Here is a 27,858-nt window from a genome sequence, read left to right as displayed (position 1 = left end):
ATTGTCCGCTTCGCGCTATTGAAACCGGAATAACTCCTGCACCATTGGCTACAAGGCTCTAAAGGAGTTAATTTGTCTTACAATGAGTCCAAGTGGCTCAGAAGGACTTACTTTAAAATATTTTCATTGAAAATTCCCGAAATAAATAACGATAAAGATAATTGATCCCACAAGGTACCGAATAGATGTGCGACCGGTTTTAGACACGTTACTGCTGTGTCACAAAGTGTGACAGTGACACTTCTTAAATTATATTTATAAACATACGTTTTTAAATTGCCGAAAATGTTTATGTTGCTATGCCTTCTGTACGTGGTATTTTTTGAATTGTTCTTGCCTTTTTATTTTCAGAATTGAAATAAATAAATAAATCATAACTGTGAAATTGAATGTAAGCTTCAGTTTAATATACGAAAACAGATAAAATGGACGTTTCGGGTTTCCCCTACATCAACAACACATGATGAATTAAAAACTACAGACGAATGAGATAATGTGGTAGTGGCGTTGTTAAGATGCATAAACAAAAAACATTGATGGGCAGGAAATTGTATGCTACTTTGTGAGGAAGCGCGAATTAAAACAGAGCAATAGAAATTTATAAAAGGTGGGTACTTAATTATGTTAAAAGAGGGGAGGCGGGTAGGAACTGTGTAATGCAGTATAGAAGACAGTGAACTAAAATAAAGTGTGGACTATTGTTGGAAAATAAATACAATGAAATTGGAAATAAATACCACATGTAAGGGATGTAGGTATTAATATATTAGTGGCATTAGCAGCAGCAGAAGCAACAGTAGAAATAGTAGTAGTAGTAGTAGTAGTAGTAGTAGTAGTGGTAGTAGTGCAGTAGTAGTAGTAGTAGTAGTAGTAGTAGTCGTAGTAGTAGTAGTAGTAGTAGTAGTAGTAGTAGTAGTAGTAGTAGTAGTAGTAGTAGTAGTAGTAGTAGTAGTAGTAGTAGGGATGCAAAAATAAAGACAGGCATTTCAATTTTGACACGGCGCCGCCAAGTCTGGGACTTTTTTGTCCTAGTGCGGAAGTCTGCTATATTTTCTACTATCACAAACGATATGAACACGGGACTGGGACAGTCCTGTCCCGTTGATTTTGTAGCATTTCACAACGGCTTGGGACACAACGGGACTGTTTTGTCCCGTCCCAATAGGTGCGGAAGATTTCTCTAAATTCTATATGTTACAAATTTGGGACAGGACTGTCCCGGGACAGTCCTCTCCTAGTGCGGAAGAGGGTTAAAAATATTAACTGGTTTTGACTTGTTACGATTATAACAAATTTATAACAAATTTTGAAGAATAAACTATCCTTTCATATTCACCCTTGTCTTATTTCCTGTCCTATTCAGTATTTCATATATTGACAAAGAAGCAATAGAATGTATAACTATAACTATAACGTGCACATATTTTATATTTGTGAAAATTTGGAGATGAAATTATACTTCATATTTCCCTCTTTTTTGTGCTCCAAATAGCAGTCTTGACATAACATGATTTGCAATAAATAGCAATCTTTTTGTTGTTGTTGTTGTTGTTGTTGTTGTTGTTGTTGTTGTTGTTGTTGTTGTTGTTGTTGTTGTTGTTAACGACAACGACGACGATGATGATGATGATGATGATGATGATGATGATGATGATGATGATGATGATGATGATGATGATGATGATGATAATGATGATGCTGATGATGATGATGTTGATGGTGATCATGATGATTATGATGAGCGTGATGATTATGATGAGCATGATGATGATCATGATCACTATGTTTAACTCTCTTACAGATTTATTACGACTGTGATTTATGACAGCCAAGTGCCATGACTTCTGTCAAACTGTCAACTTCCTGTGATCCTGACAGCGAGGCGACGACTTGATTTAAACGTTTAGTTATCCTTAACCATGGCAATCATAATACAGATTGAAATTACAACTTGCTTTACAAATAGACCTATAAGCTGTTGTACTTGTCAATTAACTTTATCTCGTGCAAGTTTGATTTCTTAAATATTTTCTGTAAGTAGCCACAAGTTAGATTTTGTAAAAATGCAAGTTAAATGTGAAATGACACAGTTATGATATTTTAAAGAAATTTATTCGAATTAAGAAACGAAAAATGCAGACAACTGACATAGTTTAAAAGTAATCAAAACACAGACCTGACTACTACTACGAGAAATTCGTAGAATTACATTTTCGCTCCAATTTCAGAACTTCATGAGCATCTCTAAGTCATTAAAAGTTATTGAAAATGAAAGTTGATTGCCAGAATTGATGCTTCTAATGATTTTGAAGTGTTATTTAATCCTTGTGAAGGTAAATTGTTGATCTATCAAGTAAATCATTGCTACTTCTATTTATATCTCCTAAGAATTACAAATTATTTAATTTTCAAGTAGGGAAGCATCATAATATTGAAAAAAAAATACAATAACAACAGCAATAATAGAGGGAAGAATAAGTAAAGTACAGCAAAGAACGGCAAGAGGTCTTAATTTGTGGATGTCAAGTAGGTGGATGAGAGATGTAGATTTTCTTGAATAGGGCTTTGTGACAAAGAGAACTGGAGTTACCTCAATACGCAAAGGAGTTTATATGATTCCATAATATTATGTTTTGACAATTTCGATTAAATGGAATCCCGTTTAATTCTAAACAAGTAAAAATAGAGCCTGAACATGTGGGGGGGGGGGGGGGGGGGGGGGGGGGTTCTGGTAAATAGAGCAATAGAGACAAAAGGAAGGAGAAAGAACATAAGCAGTAACATTTGCCTCATATTATATTATTGTTGGTCATGACAAAACTATTTCGAATGTAAAGACTATTAAGATTTGAGTGAAGTTATTGTCGGAGCCTTTTCGTTATTTTACCATTCTAACTCTTTGCATATTAGATATTATCTTATTCCGATTCTAACCCCTTTGTGAGATCATCAGTATTCATGTTTTTGAGTTCTTGGTTTGTTTCATCATCAAATGTTTCTTTTAATTGTGTATCTTTTGTCTCGGGCAATTTATAATTGAGAAAACAAGAGAAGAGCATGACTATAGCTGAAACAATGATAAATATAAACAGATAACGCTTGTCACTTGGAATCACAAATGGTGCTAGAATGGCTCCAACACGGGCTGATAGGCTTGCAAATCCCAGAGCAGAACTGCGAATCACAGTTGGATATATTTCTGTAACTCTTACAAATATAACTCCCCAGGCACCATCCGCCATTCCTTTAGCTAAAGATATCAGAATAGTGCTACCCGTTGCTTTTGCGCCATCTGATCCTGAGAGTAAACAACCAACAGCTGCAAATGAGAGGGCAACAGAACTACCCGAAAACACCATACCTGTCGGAAGTCGACGTCCGTATCTCACGCTCAGCATTGTAATACAACTAAATGGAATAGAAATAACATTATAGATAATCATGTTTATGTAAAAATCGCCGTAGAAAGATTTCACTCCAAATGAGAGAGCATAATAAAAGAGACTGAATATAAAATTGAGAAAACCAACGATGAATGTAAACAATTTGTAGCCAGGGCGAAATAAATCAAGAACCGAGTATTTTTTATCATCATGCGCGTTTCCATTACATTTTGTTATCTCAAATTCTTCAAACGATGAAACCGTTTTAACATTCAGTTTGGTTATTTTTTGGGCAACCTTGTGAAATTTCTTCTTTTTGCCTTTAACTTCAAGCCATCTCAAACTTTCTGGTACCCAGAATACTGGAATAAATAGAATTACATAAATTGCACACCCCACTCGCTCTACATTTCGCCAATCTTTAAATCCCATTACAATTAAAGCTTGCATTATAGCTCCAAGGTACCATAACGGCACATTCATTAAAGGAGCCCTCCAATTCACAGTCATGAATTCGGCAGTATAAATAAATAAAAGTATCAGAACACATGTACAAAATATACCAAGTGCAAATTTCAAAACGAAAAACATCGGCAATGATACAGAGAAGGATGATAGTAGATGTAATACAGCGCAAGCAAATATAGAACTGAATAAAATAATTTTTCTTCCAAATAAATCAGATAATTGTCCGCCAACCAAAGAACCAATAAGCATGCCGACCATTTGCAGAGAAATAATTATTGAACCTAACCATTCTTTGTCACATAAAAGTCCCCATTCTGTAACCACAGTTGAAGTCTCACGGTTGAATTCCACATTGTGACACTTCTTGTAATCATCACAGGAACCTTCAGTATATTCTAGGTTAATAAAATTGTTTCTGGTGCTGTTTGTGCTATTACTTGTCACGTTGTCCAGGCATCTCCACCCTGGGTTGTAGTTGCCAAATGTCATAAACAATGTGGTGTAGGCTGTAGCCGCCTTGCCTACAAAAATTAAAGTGAGTGAAAGTATTACTTGAAATGGACCGCATCCTGCAACGTCTTCTATGACGTACTCTGCCTTTCCTGGAAATATAAAGAAAAGGTTAAACGAAATGGATTCATCTGACTTATTACATTCATTTTACGGGAAATGGTGCCTAAATTTAACTTTTTTAAAGACAGATTAATTGTTTATAATTCGAAATGTTAAGTTTATCGAACATCATCAACTTTAGTGATTGTCATATTTTGCCAAACACTGATGCTTTATCTTGGACTAGATTCAAAGAACAAGTCTTGGAGAATTTTCGCAAGATATTTACCTGGACATGGTTTGAAGAAATAGAAGCGAAGATCAAGGCTACAACTGTTCCTCGTTATAGTTATAGTGGTCAACCCAAGAATAAAGGTGCACCTGAGCAAAGTTCAACATAACTGGGACGTGATATTGTCATTCTGATCTGTCTATGCAGCTTATGAGTGTTAACAAAACTATTGAATTGTGTTATTATATTATGTTACTCTTTTGACGGTAAAGGGAGACACAAGTCCGTCCCCAAAGTCATAACATTATATTTTTCCAATCTCTTTCAAAAAGTCACTGGTTACATCTTATACTTTGTAATTTGACTCTTATTGGAAAACTAATAATCTATTTTATTTTTAAAAAAACAGCCTAACCAATAATGCCGCTGAGATACATTATCTACCTTGGTCAATTTATATATAATAATATATCATCATAATATATCATAGTATTGTTTAGTTTTTGTCTGTGTTAAGTGTTTTGAAAACACTGTTTTGTGGGACAACAAGCGTTCTCTTTTGAAAATTCTTATTTATATGTCAAAGTAAACGGAAAATTTCTTCAACGGTAGCTTTATTTCATCAATCTGGCCTGTGACAACCAGAATCCATTTGTCGGTTTTGAGTTCAATGTATAAAAATATGAAATCTTTGTTTTGCCGCACTTTTAAAAAACTAAACTCGTGCCCTCAAAATAAAAAACATTTAAACTCAACAGTAGTTTTATATTTGCAGCTATAAATGCACATTTCAGTATCTAAATCATCGCAATGTATAGAAGAGTAAAGTTGGTGCAATAAAATAAACAACATCACGTGACCGGATATTTGACATCAAACGTGACCCAGATTTTTTTATAAATGACCCGAACTATGCTGCAATTGACCTTTAGTAATGTCAAGCGCATCCAACCAACTTTTTGTTTACATGTTGCTAAGGCAGCAAACTGAAGTTGGCGCGAATAAATTCAAGCTGTTTACTCCGAGTCTGAGATAGCTAGGGAGGCCACGATCATATTTTTTTATCGCCAAAATAACCCTTCTTTTATTTATAGGAAAACCATAATCATGGTTCCCCCTCCTCCCGTAAACAAAACCATATCTTGTCCAGGGAAACGAAGATGGTTGCTTGTCTTTGGTTAAGGCGGACCATACTTTTTTTTTTTTTACAGCGCATCAAATGATCAAAGTCAAAGCATACGGTCAATGTAATGAAGAGAGTAAATTCGAATCTATCTCCTATCTCTTCGCTCAGATGACCCTTTTGACAGAAGACAACTACTACTTCTACACTATAACTATAACTGCACTACCACTACTGTATTATAACCACTGATACCACAAAACTATAGACTTTTATACTAGATATCTAGAACTAATGGACCGTATGGCTTAGCGGTACGGTTTTCGTCTTGTCACAAAAGTCGAGCAATGCCAATGCTAAGTGTGATCAGTAATAGGATGGGTGACTAATCGTGAAAAATTATACACACATTACCCCACTCGATTGAATGAGTATCTGGCTACAGAAATGGCGGTTAGTGTAGTGACAGTTTAAGTACACAAGGGTCGCCTAACAGGCTGTATGACAAAGAAATATGGTTCCACACGGCTTGTTGAAGTGGGGGGATAAATATGAAACATTTTGAAGCGCATTGCTCACGGCTATCTGTAGAAATGCGCTGTATAAATATTCATATTTATGTACTTGGTCCAACGGATACTATTACTATTTCTACTACAAGACCTCTACTACTATACTACTACTACTATTACTAATAATAATAATAATAATAATAATAATAATAATAATAATAATAATAATAATAATAATAATAATAATAATAAATAATAATAATAATAATAATAATAATAATAATAATAATAATAAATAATAATAATAACAATATAATAATAATAACAATAACAATTATTATTGTTGTTGTCAGTATCACCGTTTATTAATGATTTAAAAAAGTGTTAAAGATACTTGCAAAATGTTGGTGTTGTGTGTGTTGTAGTAATCCAGCGACGCAACTCTGTACTGTCTACGACTACAAGAGACGCACAAGACCGTGGCACTAAACATCCCTGGCATGCATTTAGTCAAACAACATGAAAGCAACATTCACGGTAGCGTTAACTACGTCAAAGTCAAAGACAAAACAATAGTGACATACAACCAGGACATGACAGTAAGTGAGGTAGAAATTCTCAGAATTGAAAGCAGACACTTCAATGTGATATTACTGTCAACAAACCTCCACCAACGCCATTCAAGTGGCCAGTTACATCCACCATTAGTGAGAAACCAATGATTGTGATAGGTGACTTTAACTGCCACAGCACCAAATGGGGATACAATGAGAACAACAAAGATGGAGATACTGTTGAGGAATGGGCTGACCAATATAATCTGACACTCTTCTATGACGCATGAAGCATCCCTTCCAAGCGCTTGCTGGAGAACAGGCTACAACCCAGACCTTGCATTTGTGTCTTCCAGATATGTCAAAAACTGTCGGCAAACCCCATTCCAAAATCAGTATACAGACCTATCGCCATTGAGGTAGGATCAGTCATCTCTACGAGAACAAACAAATTATATGAACTGTGTTCGTGGACCTGGCAGCTGCCTATGACACAGTAAATCATAGGAAACTGCTCCTAAAGGTTGCAAGGGTAACTCGTAACACAAAAATAGTTGCAATAATAAAATTCCTTATGTCAAACCGTCACTTTTTTGTGGAAATGGATGGGAAGAAAAGCAGATCACAAAAGAACGGACTCCCTCAAGGATCGGTACTTGCACATATCCTTTTCAACGTTTATACCAACGACCAACCTCATTTTGAGAACATCAGGGGGTTTCTATATGATCTGTGTCTTGTGTCCCAGGCCTCTGATTTCAAGACCATTGAGGAGAGACTAACGGATGTCCTGGAGCCACTCTCTGAGGCCACATTTAAAGAACTCACTTGCCAACCCAGGAAAAACTCAAGTGTGTGCTTTCCATTTAAAGAACCGCCAAGCCTAAAGAAAACAGGAAACTGAACATCTGGAATGGGAACATATTGGATAAAAACACATTTCCCATGTACTTCGGTGTTACCGTAGACCGCACAATGTCCTTTTCTCAGAACACAAAGAAAACAAAAGCAAAGGTGGCCACAAGAAACAACTTCCTAAGAAAAGAGGCAAAAACTTACACGCCATGGGGAGCAGATCCGAAAACAGTCAGGACAACCATAGTAGCCCTCTGCTATTCATCAGCCGAATAGGTCTCACCAGTCTGAGTAAGATCCTGCCATGTCAAAATAACACCTGCCGGATCATTAGAGTAACTTGAAACCGACTGCAGTTCCAGTCCTCCATCGGCTGGCTGGCATTGCACCTCCATACATTCAAAGAGCCACTGATTCCAAAGCCCAGAAATATGAATAGAAAATGGACCCAAGGCACCCAAGGCACAGCCCAATGACAAGTAGACTGAAGTCGAGAAAGAGCTTCACGATGGAAGAAAGCATCAACCCTGACCATGCAGCTGTATACAGGCGTTCCACGTTGAGAGAGTGGAACAATCATGCAAATGAAGCTGTTGGAGATCTGAGAGAAGAACTGTCCTACGGAACTGAGCTCCCCAGGAATGAATTGGTAACACTGAACAGAGCACAGGCAAAACTTGTGAGAACAACTGGAAGCATGAAAAAGTGGGGGCTGGTTGAGAGTAGCTTGTGTACATGTGGGTGCCCAGAGCAGACATCCTTAGAGAATGCCAGGATGCGCTCAGCTGCACTGACCATGACCCAAGAGTCTGCTCCCCAGATGCTGTGGAGTGGGTTCGGTGTTGGTGCGAAACTGTGACGATGATGACTTGCAAAATGAATAATTCTTACACCTGCCAATATATAAGTAAGATGACAGGATGCTGATCTTTTTAACATCAAAGTACTTTTGTAACCCGGCAGTGCTAACTTTTATGTGTAACCCAGAATGAAAAGTTATTACAAAAGACGATTGCAAGATATTTAGATAAATTGCTAGTTTAACATTGTGGTAGACGTACATATATGTATTAAAGTTACATATCCAATAACCTGTAGGTTAACAGAGAAGGAAGGGCGCACAAGTTCATTGTAATTTGAAGTTGAGGAGTTGGAACAAAGTTGATTTGCATTGAGTCAGAATTCAATCAAGTCTTAGACTTAGATTGAAAGAAAAAAATCTTTTTTAAAACAAGAAACAAAAAAACAACCCTACAGCGTTCACCAGAATGAATAAAAACAGGACAGTCTTTAAACTGTATCAATGGAAATCACACCTTGCATATACAAGACCTCTAGTGCTATTGTGAGGATTGGTTCTCAGTCTCACCCGTTATGCTGTATCTGAGTGCCATAACACAACTTGTGAAATCCAAATAAATTAAAAACAGATTATAAATTTATATCATATTTATTGTCATTTCATTCATATTCATGTTATTCATACTGAAATCATTTAAAAAAATATAGATATGATGTTTCTCCATTAAAGGTATGCTTGTATTCTCATCCTGTGAAAGAGAAAGAAAAAAAAAAGAAAAAAATTGATAATTATTACTGAAACTGTGTAGTTCCATTTTAAAAATCTGTGATGTAAGAGCCTCAGCAAAAGCTTTGGTTAAAAAAGGTTCTGATTCAAGAAATGCACTTCTTAGCCAGAACATGTGATTAACCTGTGAAGTGAATAGAAAAGCGCCAGAAGACAATAGAGAATAAAAATTTTTTCGATTAACCTGTGTAGACTTTAGTATTATGGTCTTGCATATAATTATCAAGTGCAGAAAGTTTGCCATTAAAATGATTATTTAATAGAATTTGATTCGAGAAATGGAACACAAAGGAAGAATTTGCGATTAACCTGTCCAGTCATAAGCATCATGTTCTTGTTTATAAAGTGCAGAAACTTTGCAAATAAATAGAATAAATAGAAAAGAATTTTATTCGAGAACTGGAATACAACGGCAGAATTTGCGACTAACCAGTTAAGACAAAAGCGCCATGGTCTTATTTACAAAATACAGAAACTTTGTGAATATTTCGAGAAATGTAGCACAAAAGCATCACTGTCTTGCATATGAAGTGCAGAAAGTTTGTGATTAAGCCACTGCATTATTTAATATGATGTTGCTGATAAATGAAACAATGCAATACAATTTTTAAAAATATGTTCTGCGACATCACATGGTCCCATCTATCAAATTCTACTACCATTACAAATCAGCTATATAGATGGTTTCATCAGTACTCTTATCTTGCTGATAAATTAAATTATAAATATAGAAAAGGATATAATAAACTTTAAAAAATTATTATAAAGTTAAATGGTAGACAAGATAAAGAGGTCATTGCCTATTTCTTTTTAAATTTCTTATTCATAACCAAGGAAGCAGGTTTCTTTTGCTATATTCTTCTTGACTTCACTATGTAAATGTTTCTTTCAAGTGTATAACAAGCTCACAGGGCATTTTTATAAATAAACAGGAGCCAATACCATTAAAATGGAGAGATCACTGCCAAAAATTACATAGGGATAGATATGCATTGGTTTTAACGTGTATTAGACACTGTCATTAGAAAAAAGTTTTAAAAAATCTTTACAAACTACAGTAAGCTGCTTTTAAAATTAAGAAACGCTCGAAAGCAAAATATGGTCCTGTTCTCTTAATCACCGCTCTCTAGTCTCTAGATTAGGTCAATAAAGCTGAGAGGTTTTATGAAGAATATAGAATATAGAAGTAGAAGAAAAACATTAATTCCGATAAAAAAACAAAAAACAAAGAAGGGTCCATAATGATATATGAGGAATTCTATAAGATACAGTAACATGAAAGCCATTTTGATAATCTTGAAGGATAAGACTCAATGATGATGATGATGATGATAATAATAATTAATAATAATTATGATACTTCTTCCTGAATATAAATTGATTAATTCCCATGGTATAGGCAGGCCAATGCTTCCAGAACAATTAAAGGAATGCAGAGACTCATTCTTGTTGTAATGTTATTTAATCTGAAAAAAAAAGATAAGCATGGCATTCTAAACCATTTTCCCATGGTCCCATAAAAAGCAATATCATCTCACACAAAATCATAAAGTAAAATTCATATGGACCAAACAATGAATAAAAGTTATAATTACCTTATTTTATCAATTATTATCATTGGATTTATTTAACTTTATATGTATTAATTAAATGACAATTCGAAATTAAGTTACCAATGTTTGAATGAATAACTGGATCTAACTCTACAAGTAAAATGTAAATGTGCAACTTATTCAGATTTCAGCAAGCACTTGTTACAGTCTGTCGCTTCATGTTACAGGAAAAACTCCAGTTCCATGAGCCTTATGACTCTAAAGGACCAATTATTTCAAAGTAAAATGAAATACCATTTATTTTTTAAGAAAGTTATCAAGCACTATTTAAGGTCTGTTGCTTCATGTTACAGAAACAGGAAAAACTCCAGTTCCATGAGCCTTATTACTCTAAAGAACCACTTATTTCAATGTAAGAAGAAATATCATTCAATGTTGAATATATAGACAAAGTCCTGGATTGCTATGTACTGTCTGTGCTGCTATATGGTTGTGAGAGCTGGACCATAAACAAGACCATGGTTAAAAGACTGGAGGCAGTGGAAATGTGGTTTTACAGAAGAATGATGAAGGTGTCATGGATGGAAAGGAAAAGAAATGAAGAAATTTTAGAAATGGCAAACAGAAAAAGGTCACTGATAACAAAAATCATCAAACGCCAAATGGAATTTTTAGGACACATTATCCGCCACCCTGGTTTGGAAATACTCGCCTTGACTGGAAAGATGAATGGAAAAAGAATAAGAGGAAGACAAAGAATAACGTATTTGAAAGGGATAAGAAGCTGAGAAAGGTGGTGCTGCTTTAATAGAATTGGCAAGAGATAGATCAGCTTGGCGGAAGATGACCTCCGACGTCTGCTTCAGATATGGAACTACATGAGATGAGATAGACATGACCTATTTCTTAATGGTTTGCTTATATTCAATAAAAACATTAGAAAACATAATGGACCTGGAACTCAGATACCACAAGGTTGTTAAAACCGTTGGGTCAGGTCTAATTTTATCAGAGGTTTATGATCATGAAGGCAAGATTACATAACCAAGCAATGTCGATTAGCTTTTTAAAAAATGGGCTTTTATTTACCTTCCGGTGAACTCATTTGATCAATATTTCCTGTATTTAACTTTCTGATCACATAAGAAAAGTCTAATAAACATTGAAATTTTAATGCCTCTAGATTTCACTTTAAAGTCAAATAAAATATCTGATCACAAATAAAATTTTTGATAATTCGATCAACAGAGAGAGCTTTTCAAAATGGTTCGCTTATTATTCCTGAGGCAAAATTTAGATAAGACATCATTTCACATATCATGGTGATTCCTATGAATTACAAAATCCTAAAAAGCTTCTTCTTCATAAAAAAACGTAGAAATAAAATTAGGTAATCTAAAGTAATCAGAGAGGTTTAGTTTTCATTTCAATCCAAGGTAAATCCGTAAAGAGTTGTAGGACCAGGCCCCTCTTGATCATTACCCACAAAATTGATTGAACTAACAGGGATGTGTATAAAACTGTAACAAAACCCCCAACGACCCCCCCCCCCCCCCCCCCAACACTCATACAAAAACTTAAGCACAGTTTTTTCATTTTCACTTCTCTTGAGCCAAGGGAAACTCGTTGCCCATTTTAGCTGCACAGATTCGAATTCAATCGCTTTCCCTCCCCCCCCCCCCCCCCCCCCCCCCACCCCCCTTTTTTTTTTTTTTTTTTTTTTTTTTTTTGAGCGAGTCTACTCTTTTCTCCTTTTTTGTTTGGCCTTGTTCAGTTTCTGAGCATGAATTTCTTAAAATTGTTTGTTTTCTTTTTAATACAAAAATATTGGGTTTTTTTTCCCTCTATCTGTCTGGGAACAACCAATTTTCGTTATTGGCAGACCCTGTCTGGGAATAATCATAGCGATGACGAAAATATCAGACCGCACTCCCTGCATTTTACAATAAAATATGTTTTCTTTCACACAGCTACCGACCAAATAAGGCGAATAGGCTTGGAAGATCCAAAACGTCATACATGTAGTTTGACACCTGCCAAATATCAAAGATGCGATAAGGGGTTGAGTGGGACATTTTCTTTTCCCAGACATTCTCATTTTTTCACCACCCCTTCCTCCCTCTCTGCCATTCCTTCTCCCATCGACTCTCACCAAAAACAATAACAAAAAGTCTTATGTGGCAAAAACGGCTACCAACTTAAATCCCTCAAACAACATAAGATATTGAAAATCGGTGGCAGAGACCCTTTGCCTTTGTCTTGTTCCTTTTCCAGTTCCAGTCATGAACAGATAATGAGAGAATGAAGACCTAAAGATTGTTTCGAAATCTATTATCAGGTTAGGAAAGAGCGAGAGTCAATAAAATATGACAAGCGATGAAAGCTTCGCACCACGAAAGATGAGGATTTAAAAAATACAACTTTTGTTGAGATTCCACCTGCTGAGGAGGGGGGTGTCGGCTTTTTTTTTTTTTTTTTTTTGTTCCTTTCTGTTTTCTTTTTCGGTCAAGTTATGACTGACACACGTTCTAGATTGTAAACGTTACCCATAAAATGTCATAAATTACGAAAAGTGTTTTCTCTCACACAGTATTCGAATCACTCACTGAATGAGCATGAAGCAGACATAAGTGAAGGAAACGTAAACTCTGTAAGTGAGAATCGGCGAGTGAAGCTGTACTGTAATGACTGACACTGACAGTGAAATTGCGAAGTGAAATGAAAACAAATAAACAACGCATTCTAAAATTATGCCGGTGAGACATCCAAAGTTAAATACCCGAACGCTATTATGGATTAACATTGAACTAAATCGTTTCCTGCTCTCAAAACCAATCGATACAAATTACAAACTCAAACACTGAAATTGGAATCTTACCTTTGCATGAGTTGGACTGCCATTCTTTGCTGGTGATTAGGAACTTTAGCAGCCGGACAACGTTGCGCACAAAACAGGTCTCCCGTTTTTGTCGTTCAAATTGTAGATAATACACATTCAGTTAAAAACAAACACGTACAATTTAAATTGTTATTTAGTTAAATTCTTTGTATATGGCTAAATTATTCCGAAAACCAGATTTCAAAGAGTTCTTGTTTTGTTCACACAAGCGCATTGATTTTGGTGAATAATCTTGACCGTGGTCTAAAAATAGACCGACAGTAATTTTTGATAAATTTTACCATTTGTTTAATAAAAAATCAATATTTAGATATTATTTGACGCGTGATCGAGTATTTATGAATATGTGTTTCTTTTGACACCTAACAGACATTTTTTAATGGTTATTTTTTTCTATAATTTACATTGGAAGGTGAGCTGTCAAAGCCAGGAACATGTGTTTTGCCACGTGCTTCTAAAATGGTCACGTGATGTTGTTTATTTTATTGCACCAACTTTACTCTTCTATTGTCGTTTTGATGCTATGGATCGCATTTATAACAATTTGGGTCTAAAGGAAAAAAGCCATAACTCACCCCATCAACTCTTAGATGGGATACTATTGTGCGTGGCTCTCTGATAAAGGCTCACAGCAATCGATTTTATCAGTATTTTACGAAGGTTGCGAGTCATAAAACTACATGGCAACAAGCAAGTCCAGCTTTTTTTTTTTACACCCTGACTGTATTATGTATTTAAGTAAAGCTCATCAGTAGTATGAAACAACTTTAGTTGCCAACATACACAGGTTTGTGTCACCAGTATTCCTCATAGTCCGTCAGAAAAGAGAGAGAGAGAGAGAGAGAGAGAGAGAGAGAGAGAGAGAGAGAGAGAGAGAGAGAGAGAGAGAGAGAGAGAGAGATGGTAATAGTTTCTTCGAGTCAATATTCTTTTTATGAGTATAGTCTAAGTAAGGTCTCAATGATCAGTGAGTAGGCATACAACATTATTTTTCTTGCTAAAAGATTAGATGACATTATTCAAAATTTATGACCTTTTCAATAATAATAATAATAATAATAATAATAATAATAATAATAATAATAATAATAATAACAATAATAATAATAATAATAATAATAATAATTAATAACAACAAACTAATAATATAATAATAATAATAATAATAATAATAATAATAATAATAATAATAATAATAATAATAATAATAATAATAATAATAATAACAATAATAATAATAAATGGAATTCATATAGCGCTTTATCCCATTGTCACACGCTCCAAGCGCTTTACAATGATATAAAACAAAACATATTACAGTAATACAAGTTTGATCAAACGTGATACGAATTCAATTTAACAACAACAAAATATGATAAGATTATTGCAACATTATGACGTAAAAAGATAAAACTTTAAGCGAGATTTGAATGTTGTCAACGAATCCGAGCATCTCACGTGTGATGGGAGAGAGTTCCAAAAATGGGGGGGGGGGGGGGGGGGGGGGGCGAAAATTGAAAAGATTGTTCACCTATTTTACGCAATGGCTTAGGTTTGACAAGGATTGATTGGTCATTGCTTGACCTCAAGTTTCTATTGGGGACATATACGTTTAGAAGGTCTTTAGGAGGGATTGTTGGTGCTCAATGATTTGTAGACAAAAGTACAAATTTTATATGCAACTTTTTTTTTCCACAGGAATCCAATGTAACTCACAGAGAAGGAGAGTTGCTGACGGGTATTTTTTGTTATTGCGTATAATGAGTCTGGCTGCGTTATTTTGAGCAACCTGAGGTTTGCTAATTTTGTCTTTAGCTAAATTCGCCCAAGGGGGGTTACAATAGTCTAATTTAGATAAAAGAAGGGAATTAATTAAAAGTTCAGGTATATGCTTCGGTATTAAATTACGAATTTTGCTTTTTTTTTTTTTTTTCATTTCTATGTACATAGATTGTATGGTGTTATTCACGTAGCTTGTCATGGAAAGATGACGCCAAGGTTTTTTGCTTTATTTGAAAATTCTATTGTGCTATTTCCGAGAGTAAAAGGTGATTTAGTTGCCTTTTTAAGGATACTCGGCCTTCCACACATTAAAATCTCAGTTTTACTATCATTTAATTTTAACTTATTATGGTACATCCAAGATTTAATCTCATTAAAACAGCTCGTAATTCGTTGTATTAAGAACTGTAAATTACTAAGGGGTGATGAATCATATATTTGGGTATCATCTGCATAAAAATGATAACTCAGATTGAATATGGATATCACACTAGACAGGGGCTGCATATATATAGTAAAAAGGACAGTGCCAAGAACAGTTCTTGGCATGGTTTTGAAACGGCAAGATTGAAAGAAATGAGGGAGTGGTCCGAAAAGGGGAGATAATCGACGATGGCCTTGGTTTTTGGGGACTCTGAATTTTCTGCAATTACCCGATCTAAAATATGACCAGCAGAGTGGGTTGGCGCTGTTACGATCTGGCACATGTTGTTCTCCGATAATGACTCTTTTTCCAACCGTATCTTTGATAATCGAGAGGTGTGATAAAATAATATTTTAACGTGTGTTGTTCTTGAGCATTAAGTCTCCCAACGGTCGTGCCGCGGTCAAGACCTTGTGCCGAAAAATAATACAGGTTGAAAAATTGTCTTTTCCACTACGGAATTGGGAGTAAAAGTGTGATGTCAAGAAACTGGCTCCAATCTCATTGGAAGTGTAAAATCATCCTTCCTTAGGACTGGTCACATACTTTGTGTAACTGATCTTCTGATTTTAGAATGCCGACATCTTTTTTTCTAGTCTAAATAAATGCTGAATGTTAATAAAGATCATTTTTCCTCGCTCTTTTACATCCCGTAATCCTAAGAATCTGCCAATACTTCCTGCTACCAAAATAATTATGCCGCATTTCATTCAACATTTAACCTATTCATTACTAGTCATCCGAATAACTGGTTACATTCACACCTCCAAGGAGTTTGGAACCAAAATAATAGATGGTATAACGTCACGACTTCTCTGTCCTATTGTCGCGGCAGCATAAGAGCTATTTGGCTGGAGGATATTAGAGTATAGCCATCACGATACGCAATGTAAACTATTTCACAAAAAATGTCCAACACAATCCTAATAAAATCAGAATATTACAGTTAACAACAAAACATATATAGCAAGATGCTTACGTAATAAAGGACAAACTCGGATTCATGAGAGGAAAAATGTAGAAAATGTTTCATGGCGGACATCTGACTTATGCGCAATTTTATTAAGTGCAAGTTCGATAACTGCCCACAATTATGAGCTTGCTTTAACATTGTTTTGCGTTGGTTTGAGATTTTTTTTTTCTCTGTAACAACAACAAGCCCATAAAGATTTGGGTTACCAGACCTGCAATGAAGTAAAGTCCCCATTTGAGCTTTTAATTGAACCTCTTTTACGGAAATACAAGGCTTTGTGATAACGACAGTTTAATATCTATTGGTAGATTTGATTATTCGAAGATATTTAGATCAGGATAGGATATAAATAGTTTAAAGGTGTTTGCACAACGTAATAATTAAAGATCTGAAAAAGTGTGTAAGAGACAGTGCCAGATAAAGCAAGAGAGAAAAATACAAGAAGAAACCATCCTCCCAAAAAAATCAGTTTTTGGATGTTTTTTTCTTGTGGTTTTCTTGCTTGCTTTTCTGGCACTGTTTCATACATACTTTTTCATATCTTTAATTTGCCAGTGCCTGCTCCTTCATTTTTAAAGGTAATAATTAGGGGTAAAAATCGTCATCCTCTTGAAAAATAAATTATTATAAATGTGACAATGCAATCAATATGATATGATATCAATAAAGTCCCCATTTACAACTGTAATAATAATAATAATAATAATAATAATAATAATAATAATAATAATAATAATAATAATATAATAATAATATAATAATAATAATAATAAATAATAATAATAATATAGTTTTTAATATAGCGCCTTACCCCATATATCAACAAGCTCAAAGCGCTTAACAGTAAAGGGGCAACTTTCACTTAAACATACATCCATTCAAAAATGCGACTTGAAACAAAGCTATATAATTATACGGTATTACATATTAAAAATAAACGTTTTAAGATTTTTAAAAAGAAGTCTGCATCATTACTGTCTATGATATAATATTATGGAATGGAGTTCCAGATAAGGGGTGCCGAATATTCAAACGCATGCTCGCCAATTTTGCGAGTCCTTTTTGACAATACTGTCTTAACTCCTTCAGCGCTAAGGCTATATTCGCATGTCCGTCACAAAACAGCTGACACCTGATTGAGGCAGCATGAGAAAGAAAGACAAGCTAAGACAATGCGACATTCTCAAATCTCAATTAAAATACCCCCCCCCCCCCACCCCCTACCCCTCCCCGAGGGCCAACTGAATGTTCTAATAAAAGAAACGATAACATTCGTTCACTTTATAGTACTTTTGTAGAAAGTAGGATTGGATTACATTATTGTTTTTACCTTTCAAGACCGGCCGCACTGTGCGGCCATTGGCGCGGAAAGAGTTAATATGCCAAATTATTTGACTCACGTTTTGACTGGTCCATCGTTAGAATTCAAAACATACAAATGTACTGTGAAGGATGCTACATATCGGTAAAAGAAATTCAATCAAATCCACTGGATTAAGTTTCATACATCACTTTGTCATATTAAAAAATGAAACCATCTTCGAACTCCGTTAATTGTTTAATTTGATGGAATGGTTTGCCTGAGTGTCAAGGTTTTGGTTACAGTGTATAAATCCTTAATACCACATGTCACAAATAGGTGACTCTATGTGACCCATCGTCTGGAATGGGTAATATGTCGGGATCATTTAGGTGATTAAAATCGAATAATTTTTTTTAGATATGTGAGATGGATTAAATCCACATGGATTATTGAAGAGAGTGAATCTGATTTCTCAAAGAGCAAAAACGGTAAAACTTCTTATTTCAGATTTTATTTATATTAAATTCCCTTTTCGACATCTGCGTCACCGCGACATTATACCAGATTGAGGAAATGGTCACATATTTGAATACGGTATGTATATATTTGTGATCTGACTTCTTTAAACAAACGTCAATCAATTGTCATATACATTGCATAGATGAAAACAACTACTAGATTATTATTATTATTATTATTATTATTATTATTATTATTATTATTATTATTATTATTATTATTATTATTATTATTATTATTTATTATTATTATTATTTTATTATTTATTATTATTATTATATTATTATTATTATTATTATTATTATTATTATTATTATTATTATTATTATTATTATTATTATTATTATTATTATCAGAAACCATTCACATGTCATGTGCACGAATAGTGCAACTAATAAATGTTGCATCACTAACAAAAAACTGAAGGAGGAGAGGGGACCTTATAATATAGTCATAAAAGCCCGACGTACATAATATAATAATAATAATAATAATAATAATAATAATAATAATAATAATAATAATAATAATAATAATATAATAATAATAATAATAATAATAATAATAATAATAATAATAATAATAATAATAATAATAATAATAATAATATAATAATAATAATAATATATAATAATAATAAATAATAATAATAATAATAATAATATAATATAATAATAATAATAATATATAATAAATCATGTATATAACGCGCATTTCCATGAATTCATGCTCTATGGTGTTTACAATAAATCACACATTCACAAAGGGAAAATAAAATAGAAAGTAAAGCACTAAAAATTTTACTTGAAAAACATTAAACTAAATTAAGTAAAGGTTATTTTAAACAGTTCAGTCTATAAATCGGACTTTAAAGAGTTAAAAGTTGGAGAGTTTCTGGTTGTGGAAGACAGAGAATTCCAGATTTTTGGAGCTGCTTTAGAGAAAGATCTGTTAGAAAATTTTGTTCTTGATGTAGAACGTCTAATTTCGAGTCGAATGGAAAGGGAGGATCGAAGATATTTTGATTGTATATTGATGTTTAAGAGAGATTTGATATAACCAGGAGCTGTCCATGTAAGTATTTCTAGGAGATGCAAGCAACGTTGAATTCGAATCGTTGGGCAATTGGAAGCCAATGTAGGGATTTCAGAACCAGGGGTATTCTCTCATATCTTCTTGTCCTGGATATGAATCTAACAGCATTGCACTGTTTTAAGCCACTTGCAAAGCCCTAGTTGTTTTAGAGGGTAGACCAGATAACAGTCCATGGCAATAGTCAATACGACTTGCCATGAGGATACGGGTGATTATTTTAGCCATCTCAGTGCCGGGTAGATCTCAAATTCGATTTATTTTTCACAGGTGGTGGTTTACTGACTGACAAACTTTGGTGATATGCGTGGTCATGTCAATATTTTCATCAAAGTAGAAACCTAAGTGTCTGGCGGATGGTGAGTTGTCGATGTTGTTTTCAAGGATATTGATTCAACAATCGTGGGCGAACTTTTCTTCTTGAAAACGATCAGCTCGGTTTTTTCTTCATTTAATTTGAGCTTGTTTGTGTTCATCTTTTTGCGTGTGAAGCGAGTGCTCTACCAACTGAAGGGACCGAGATCGATCCCAGGTGCATTCGAGATTTTTTCTGACCCCCTTGTCTACCCAGAAGTGAATGGGTAGCTGAGTCTGTTAGATTTGACGGAAAGTACTTTGCGATAGAGTAGCGTCCTATCTAAAGGATAGCAATGAATTGCTATTGTCCGTTCATGCTATAGAAACCGGGATAAACCCCGGCTCCATGGGCCCAATGGCTCCGAGAGACTACTTTTTTTACTTTTGTGTTTGTGTTCATCCATAGTTTGACCACTTGTTTGCAGTTCCCAATCGTGTCTAAGACAGCCTCTCTGGAATTAATGAAAGGTGAACATAAATTTGTGTATCATCCGCGTAAAGGTCGTAGTTAACCCTAGATGGTGAAAGAATATATTTTAGTGGAGAGGTGTATATTGTAACGAGCAGTGTACCTCGGGCCAATCCCTGAGGAACGCTAAATGGAATTTGTATCATGGATTATACTAGTTATTTTTATCACGTGACATTTATGCATAGTAAATTCTGAAGTGTAAATAAATTACATTGCTAAAACAAGAACAATAATTTGGACTGAATCAAATTGTTTTTAAAAGGCGGCTTTAAAGTTTTGTAATATCAAGTATGAGTTTGATGAGCTGTAAAAGTTGTTTTTGTAAAGAATTTGACTGATGAATTTTGTCACTGTGTGAAAAGATCAACAAAATATTGTTTGACCTTACTTACTTATCCATGGCCTGCACTTGTATGCCTATCATATGCCTCCACGACGATCTGTCCTCTGACTCTCTCGTGTACTCGGAGTTTGTAGGGATGTTGCTTGTTGATAGCCTCAAACTTATCAAAAACGTCAACCTCTGACGACCACGAGCTCTTTTTCCCTCTATGTAGCCACTAAGCGTTAGGCTTTTAATGTGCCCTCGTCGCCACACACGGCCAAGCAAGCTCGTTTGCCTTTTTCTGATGATTTTCACAATTTGGATGAGTTTCCCTATTTTATGTAAAACTTCTACGTTTGTTACTCTATCTGACCATTTGAAATTTAGCAGCCTTCTGTACAACCACATTTTGAAAGTTTCTGGGCGGTTTTGACATTCCTTGTCGAGAGTCCAGGTTTCACACGCGTAGAAGACAGACGAGAGAAAGTAAGTTCGGAGAGCCTTAATTTTCGTGTTTAATTTAATATTGGTGGCAGAGATGATTGTTCTTAGGTTGAGGAAAGTGTTTTAAGCCATCGCTATTCTTTGTTTTATTTCTAGAAAATATCTAGCGTCGTTCGTGATGGTTCCGCCATTTAAACTTTTAAAATTGTTTGATGGTTTCCCCTTTGCTGGTGTGGTGAAAAGATAGATCTTGGTTTTTCCTTGTTAACGACCATGCACTTGGTTTGTTTGTTTTTTTTTTGACGTTCAGCAAAATCCGTTTGCTTCGCTACCAGATACTAATTTGTCATGCATGATCTGAAGGTTTCTCGTGTGTAAGTCATAATAACTGCATTGTCTGCATACCTCAAACTCGTCAAATTCTTACCTCCAACACAGATGCCTGGTACTTCTTCAATTTCACGGAAGATTATTTCAGTGTACGTGTCGAAAAGGTCTGGAGATAAAATACATCATTGTCTCACTTCTTTTTTTTTTTGTTATAAAAAAAATCGGAGGTCTCATTGTCCAATCTTACACATGCTTTTTGGTTCCAGTACAAATGTTTCATAAGGCTCATATGCTCTATTCGAATGGATGTGAGTACTTCAAAAAGTTCTTTATGTTTAACCGAGTCGAATGCTTTTGAATAGTCCACGAAGCAGGCAGTATTTTGTTTCTCAGTAGACCTTTATATTGATTTTACTGTGAAGATGACATTCACAGTACCTCTGTCTTTCGCGAAGCCGAATTGTTCTCGACCAATGTCAGGTGAAATCGTATTCCTCGTTCTTTTCATTATGATGCGTAGGAGGATCTTTGTGATCTGGCTCATGATGCTGATCGTGCGGTGTTGATCACAATATATTGCACCCTCTTTTTTCGGGAGTGTGATAAAGACGGACTTTTTTCCTGTCCAACGGCTTTTCCTTTCTTCGTTTCTTTGCAAGCAGCTTCTACTTCATCTCTCATCATTTTTGTATCACAACCGTTCTCTGGCAAGTCTATGAAGACCGTGTCCCTGTCATCTTTTGCGTAAATATTTTCTGTAATATTGTGCCCATCGACGTAAAATTGCATCATTGCTCATGATTATGTTTCCATTTGCGTCTTTTAAGTAATTGACTTTGGTTATAGACTTTTTTCTTCCAGTTAACTTTGCAATCGAGTCGTTAAAGAGCGTTAGAGTGTATGTGTTAGAGTGTTTTTGATTTTCTATTTTCTTATTTTCTTCATCGATGAAGCGTTCCTTTGCTTCTCTGCGCTCCATTTTTATGATTTTATTGACATTTTTATAATCCATGCTGTTTCTCTTTAATTTGCTCCTGTCGTCCATTGTTTCAAGTAATTAATTTGTAATCCATTTTTGCTTCATTTCACATGGTCTTACAGGAAAGAAGCCTTTCATTGGCTCCGTGATACTCTTGGATATATCATTCCAGTGCTTATCAACATCCTCTGTTGGAGTCAGGTCTTCCAGTTTTTGTTTCACAGCATGTTTGTATTTTTCCACGGTTGGAGCATCTTGTCTTAGAATATCAATTTGTCGTTTTGGCTGTTGTTTCGAAGTCTTCATCATTTTAAGCTTTAATCTAAGACTACATTTCATAGGTCGACGGTCGCTGTTGCAATCTGCGCCAAGAATGGTCTTTGCTTTTTTAATAGAGTTTTTAATAATTGGTATCACTATGTAGTCAATTCGATTTTTGTAGCGACTTTCAGGACTTATCCATGTCCATTTTCTTCTGACATGTTGTTTGAACCACGTGTTTGCAATGGAGTAAACATTTTCCCTGCACCAGTCTATCAGTAGTTCTTCTCTCTCATTCTGTGTCCTAACCATGAGGTCCAACGATATTCTCCATTCTTTCCTCGCCAAGTTTGGCGTTAAGCCTCCCATGATTATAGTTATTTCGTGGTTTTTGCATTGCTTTTTCGCCTTCTCTATTTTTTTTGTAGAAGATGTTTACATTGCTCTCTTCGCTTTATGATGTTGGTGAGTGCACGTCGATGAGATTTAGATCGAAAGTTTTCCCTTTCAGTTTCACTTGTAAAACTCTGTCCGATATTGCCCAGTACCCAAGAACGGATTTTGTTATGCGGTGGTCCAGAATCACACCCACTTCTCTTTCATGCTTTGTTCCTCCTGAGTGGATCACTTGATGTTCATCGTCTATGCCCACTTTACAAGCTCCAGTCCATCTTGTCTCAGACACCTAGAATGTTTAGGTTTTATTTCTTCATAATGAAGAAAGAGGTTTATTTACTTCGTGGAGCGCCTATCGATACCGTACCGTCAATGCCGTGTATCCTATGGAGAGAATTGGTGAGAACTACTCATAAAAAATGGCTGGCTAAAAACAATAACAAAGATGACGTGCCGTTGATGTCATGTGTCCTATAGAGGAATCATTCAAAGCCCTTGGCATGTTATTTATCGACGTTCTGTGTGATGTGTACCTGGTGTGGTACATGAAGGGTCCGCCTTAGACACCTTGCGGTTGCACTCCCCAGCAGATGAACAATGTTATCTTTAAACAAAGGCGTAAAAATCCAAAATGGGAAGTCAATAAAACCCAGTGAAATAATTTAAAATTGTGAGAGAACAAAACGACACAGCTGCCAGGTGGCGCTAATACGCTCTAATTGGTTATAAAAGAGTAAAATGGTCTTTTCAAAACGTTATCCATTTGCCTTATAGAAAATATTGATGACTTTAATTAAGGCAACGAGTATAATATCATTGATTAAGGTAAATAGCATATGAACTGTTAACGCCTATTGTGAAGTGTTTTTTAAAGATCAATGGCCCTCATTTATTATGCTTTTCAATTCATGAATAATGTTATACCCAACCACTATGTCAGTCAAATTTTTATGGTTTCATTGTTTGAATGGGAGACTTTCAAACAAAACAATAATTATAAATTGTACAGGCATAAATAATAATGATAAGTAAGAACATAATTCCATTTGGGTTATCTAACGCATACACAATTATATATTATATATATTATATATATATATATATATATATATATATATACATATTATATATTATATTGTGTGTGTGTGTGTGTGTGTGTGTGTGTATATATATATATATAGTTAGTGTCAAAAGAAAAGAAACCATTTTTTCTTATTTAAAAACATCAGATTTTTTTGTATCTGTAAATCACACCATTCAAATACCAATAAAATTATGCGTATGTTGGCAAAAATATTATTTCTTTACATTGAATAAATTTATCCTCAGAGCTATTCAAAACTGAGTAATGAAATTGCAATGTATTGCTTGTACATCGTTCATGCATGACAATGGACAACCCCACTGAGTCAATGCAACCAGATAATTTCTTGAGGACCACGACATTACAACATCAGCTTGAATATATATATATATATATATATATATATATATATATATATATATATATTATATATATATATATATATATATATATATATATACTAGCTATGCAATTCGGAACACACACAAAAAATGAAGAAGAAAAAATTCTTTTACCTTGAAATGCCACTAACCCTTGAACTTTTTGTCGGATTACACAACTACTTATTTGGCATAGTTAACAGGAAAAATGTTAAAACAAATATTTGACACACTTGTCAAACTTGAGTAATCTGAATCTTCCTTTGTTAAAGAGGCGACAATGATTGATATGTTTTATTGAGTAGCTGTATAGCACAACAACCCTAGGAAACAGAAACACTTAACATGCAGAAGTAGACATGAAACCTGTATGGCGATATTTCAATTTTAAGTACAGTGAATGAATGTGAGTAATGAACCTTTTCCAGGGACTTAACTTTGCACTCATTTGAGAGAGACTTGAATCCGGAACCTACTGGTACAAAGGCAAGTGTCTTACCATAAAATCTCACAAATATTGTTATTATAAAATGAACAGGAAAAGACATTGGTCATTCAACCTCTCCACAACCAAGGAATTTGTAAAATTCAATGCATTTCCTGAAAAACTTAATCTTCCCTTTCAACTGCACACGTAAAGGGCCTGAGAAAGATCCCGAGTGAAGTCAAAAAAGATCATTCCCTATCCTCTCGGCAGTGATTGGGTAGCTAGGTCTGTTATATCAGATGGAAAGCACGTTGTGATAGACTATTCAAAGAGTAGTAATCAATTGCTATTGACTGTTTCACGCGATAGAAACTGATATATACTCGGCTTCTTGAATCTAAGGGCGCTAAAGGACTACAACTGCATAATACAAAGTTATTAAAGGATGTGTTGAGAAATCTAACAACACTAACTTGAAAAAAAGTCACTAGAATATCAAAAGGTGGCACGGACCGATTAAATGAGGCTTTCTGCTATCGCCAACCGAAAGCTAATGCTTTGCAATAAAAACAATTTTAAACGATTTTAGGGATTGAAGGGGTTCAGGAGTGTTTTTTCCCGGGATTGGTCCGTTATAAGAGGGGGGGGGGGGGGGGAATTGATCGGGAATTCCCAAACCTGACCTGAGGCGATTATTGGACAACGAGCTCGTTAAGTGGTTTTTGGGCCATCAAAAACTCAGGCTTGAGATATTTTTACTGACAAGACCTAGGTGTAACCCCATTTTAAAACATTGAAAGTTTTATATAAAATTTATTACATTGTGAGCATCCCAAACATAGTCCCATGTTACATTTCTGAGTGATGCAAATATTCTAATCGCCGTGTCACTGTGCAAGTTTAGTAACAATAATAGGCGACATTAACGATCATTCTAGGGAGGAGGGGTTGCCCAGTTTGTCACAGGCTCCAGATTAGCCCAAGTAGGCATTAGATGATTCCTTTGCCTTCATTTTTAGACTGTAAATCTGATGTGCACAATGAAGTACAATTATTTAAGTTTTAGTTTTACGTTGTCCTGCATATAAGAAATTAAGATACAAACTTTTTAAAGAAACATAACTATGTCTTGAAAGAAGGCCCGTGAAGAAGATCGCTTTGTTATTTAACATTTAAGCATTTGAGTATAGATGACTCTAACAATTACAGCACTTTAGGTTTATAGTTGTAACTAAACTTCTTTTATTCTCCACCTTCAAATTGGTGGTATAGTTATAATCCCTATAAAATGTCCATTCTTCTTGTGGTGTCTTTCTTTTTTGTATGCACATCAAAGCAAATTTTAACAATAAATGTTCGTCCGTTAAAAACACTTGAAAAATAAGATCACTTCATATAATCAATCAATCATTCATTTACTATTTTTGAAAGTGTCGGGGATGATTGCCATCATGCAGAGGGCACAGTCGAGGTAGGGTCGACCTGTGACAAACTGGGCCAATGACAAACTGGGTCTGTGACAAAATGAGCCTTTGCCAAACTGACATGATCCCACACTGGGGCCTGTGACAAACTGGGCCTGTGACAAACTGACATGCTTCCCATTTTGGCGGGTTTGTTTGCCAATAACATATGACTGATAAAGGAACAATGGAGTTATTTTAGTAAACCAATGACCAAATACACTGTGCGCATACAATTTTAAAACAAATGTTAACCAACACAAAACGTGTTAGTTCTGTAAAAAAAAAAATCGCGCCAATTACTGGACTAAACGCCCTCTAAATAATAATAAGAAAACATCAAGAACAATATAAATCAAAAAGTTTTTATAAAACAAAGGCTTAGAGCTATATTGTATGGGCCAGGCTCTATATAAATAAATTGCATCATTACTATTTAATTTTAACATATTCTACACATGGTTATTGGTAACAATGTACAGGCCGCGCTCTACATTATTACAAAGTTATTCCCTATCGTGTTCAATTAATAATATTATAAGTTTGCATGTGTGTGTGTGTGTGTGTGTGTGTGTGTGTGTGTGTGTTTGTGTGTGTTTTGTGAGCTTCCAGCCTCTCATATCTGATTCAAATTGTTTTGAGCGTTCTTATCTTGCAACTATCTATTGTGTAATTTTTCTTGTCAACCGTAATCATCAGTAGATTGATAATGGTGTAAACAACCATGTGGCATTGGAACATGAGAAGAATTAACATCATTCCATTCTTTGTTATTTTATTAAGGCAGTCATTTTGGTAATTAGTTCTCACTAAATTATATCAATCAGACTTTTAACGTTCAAGGTTACTCGTAGTTTTGTGTGACGTTACGTTATTTCCGACTGGTGGATGTTGTGAGTATTTTACCTAAACTCATAGCATCAATAACCTCCAAGATATTCGCATCATATGTAGCAATAGCTATAATAATCTAAAATGTCGAGAGAGAGAGAGAGAGAGAGAGAGAGAGAGAGAGAGAGAGAGAGAGAGAGAGAGAGAGAGAGAGAGAGAGAGAGAGAGGAGAGAGAAGAGAGAGAGAGAGAGAGAGAGAGAGAGAGAGAGAGAGGGAGAGAGAGGGAGAGAGGAAGA

The 27,858-nt window shown here is 34.9% G+C and overlaps 1 protein-coding gene across 1 annotated transcript in view; it reads right to left on the bottom strand.

The window, feature by feature from the left end:
- Positions 1 to 385: 385 nt before the first annotated feature.
- LOC144968568 (organic anion transporter 3-like) overlaps positions 386 to 27,858 on the bottom strand; it is a 46,903-nt gene continuing 19,430 nt past the window's right edge. The window contains exon 3 of the mRNA XM_078907045.1: positions 386 to 4,453. Coding sequence (XP_078763171.1) covers positions 2,919 to 4,453 — 1,535 coding nt within the window. The 3' untranslated portion in view covers positions 386 to 2,918. The remainder of the gene's footprint in view (positions 4,454 to 27,858) is intronic.

The sequence above is a fragment of the Berghia stephanieae genome, chromosome 3 (genome assembly GCF_034508935.2).
Source record: "Berghia stephanieae isolate SIO BIC M18660-M18661 chromosome 3, UCSD_Bste_1.3, whole genome shotgun sequence".
In the NCBI taxonomy this organism is placed as follows: Eukaryota; Metazoa; Mollusca; class Gastropoda; order Nudibranchia; family Aeolidiidae; genus Berghia; species Berghia stephanieae.
Note: the sequence above shows the minus strand (reverse complement) of the source record. Positions and strands in the feature narration are given on the sequence as shown.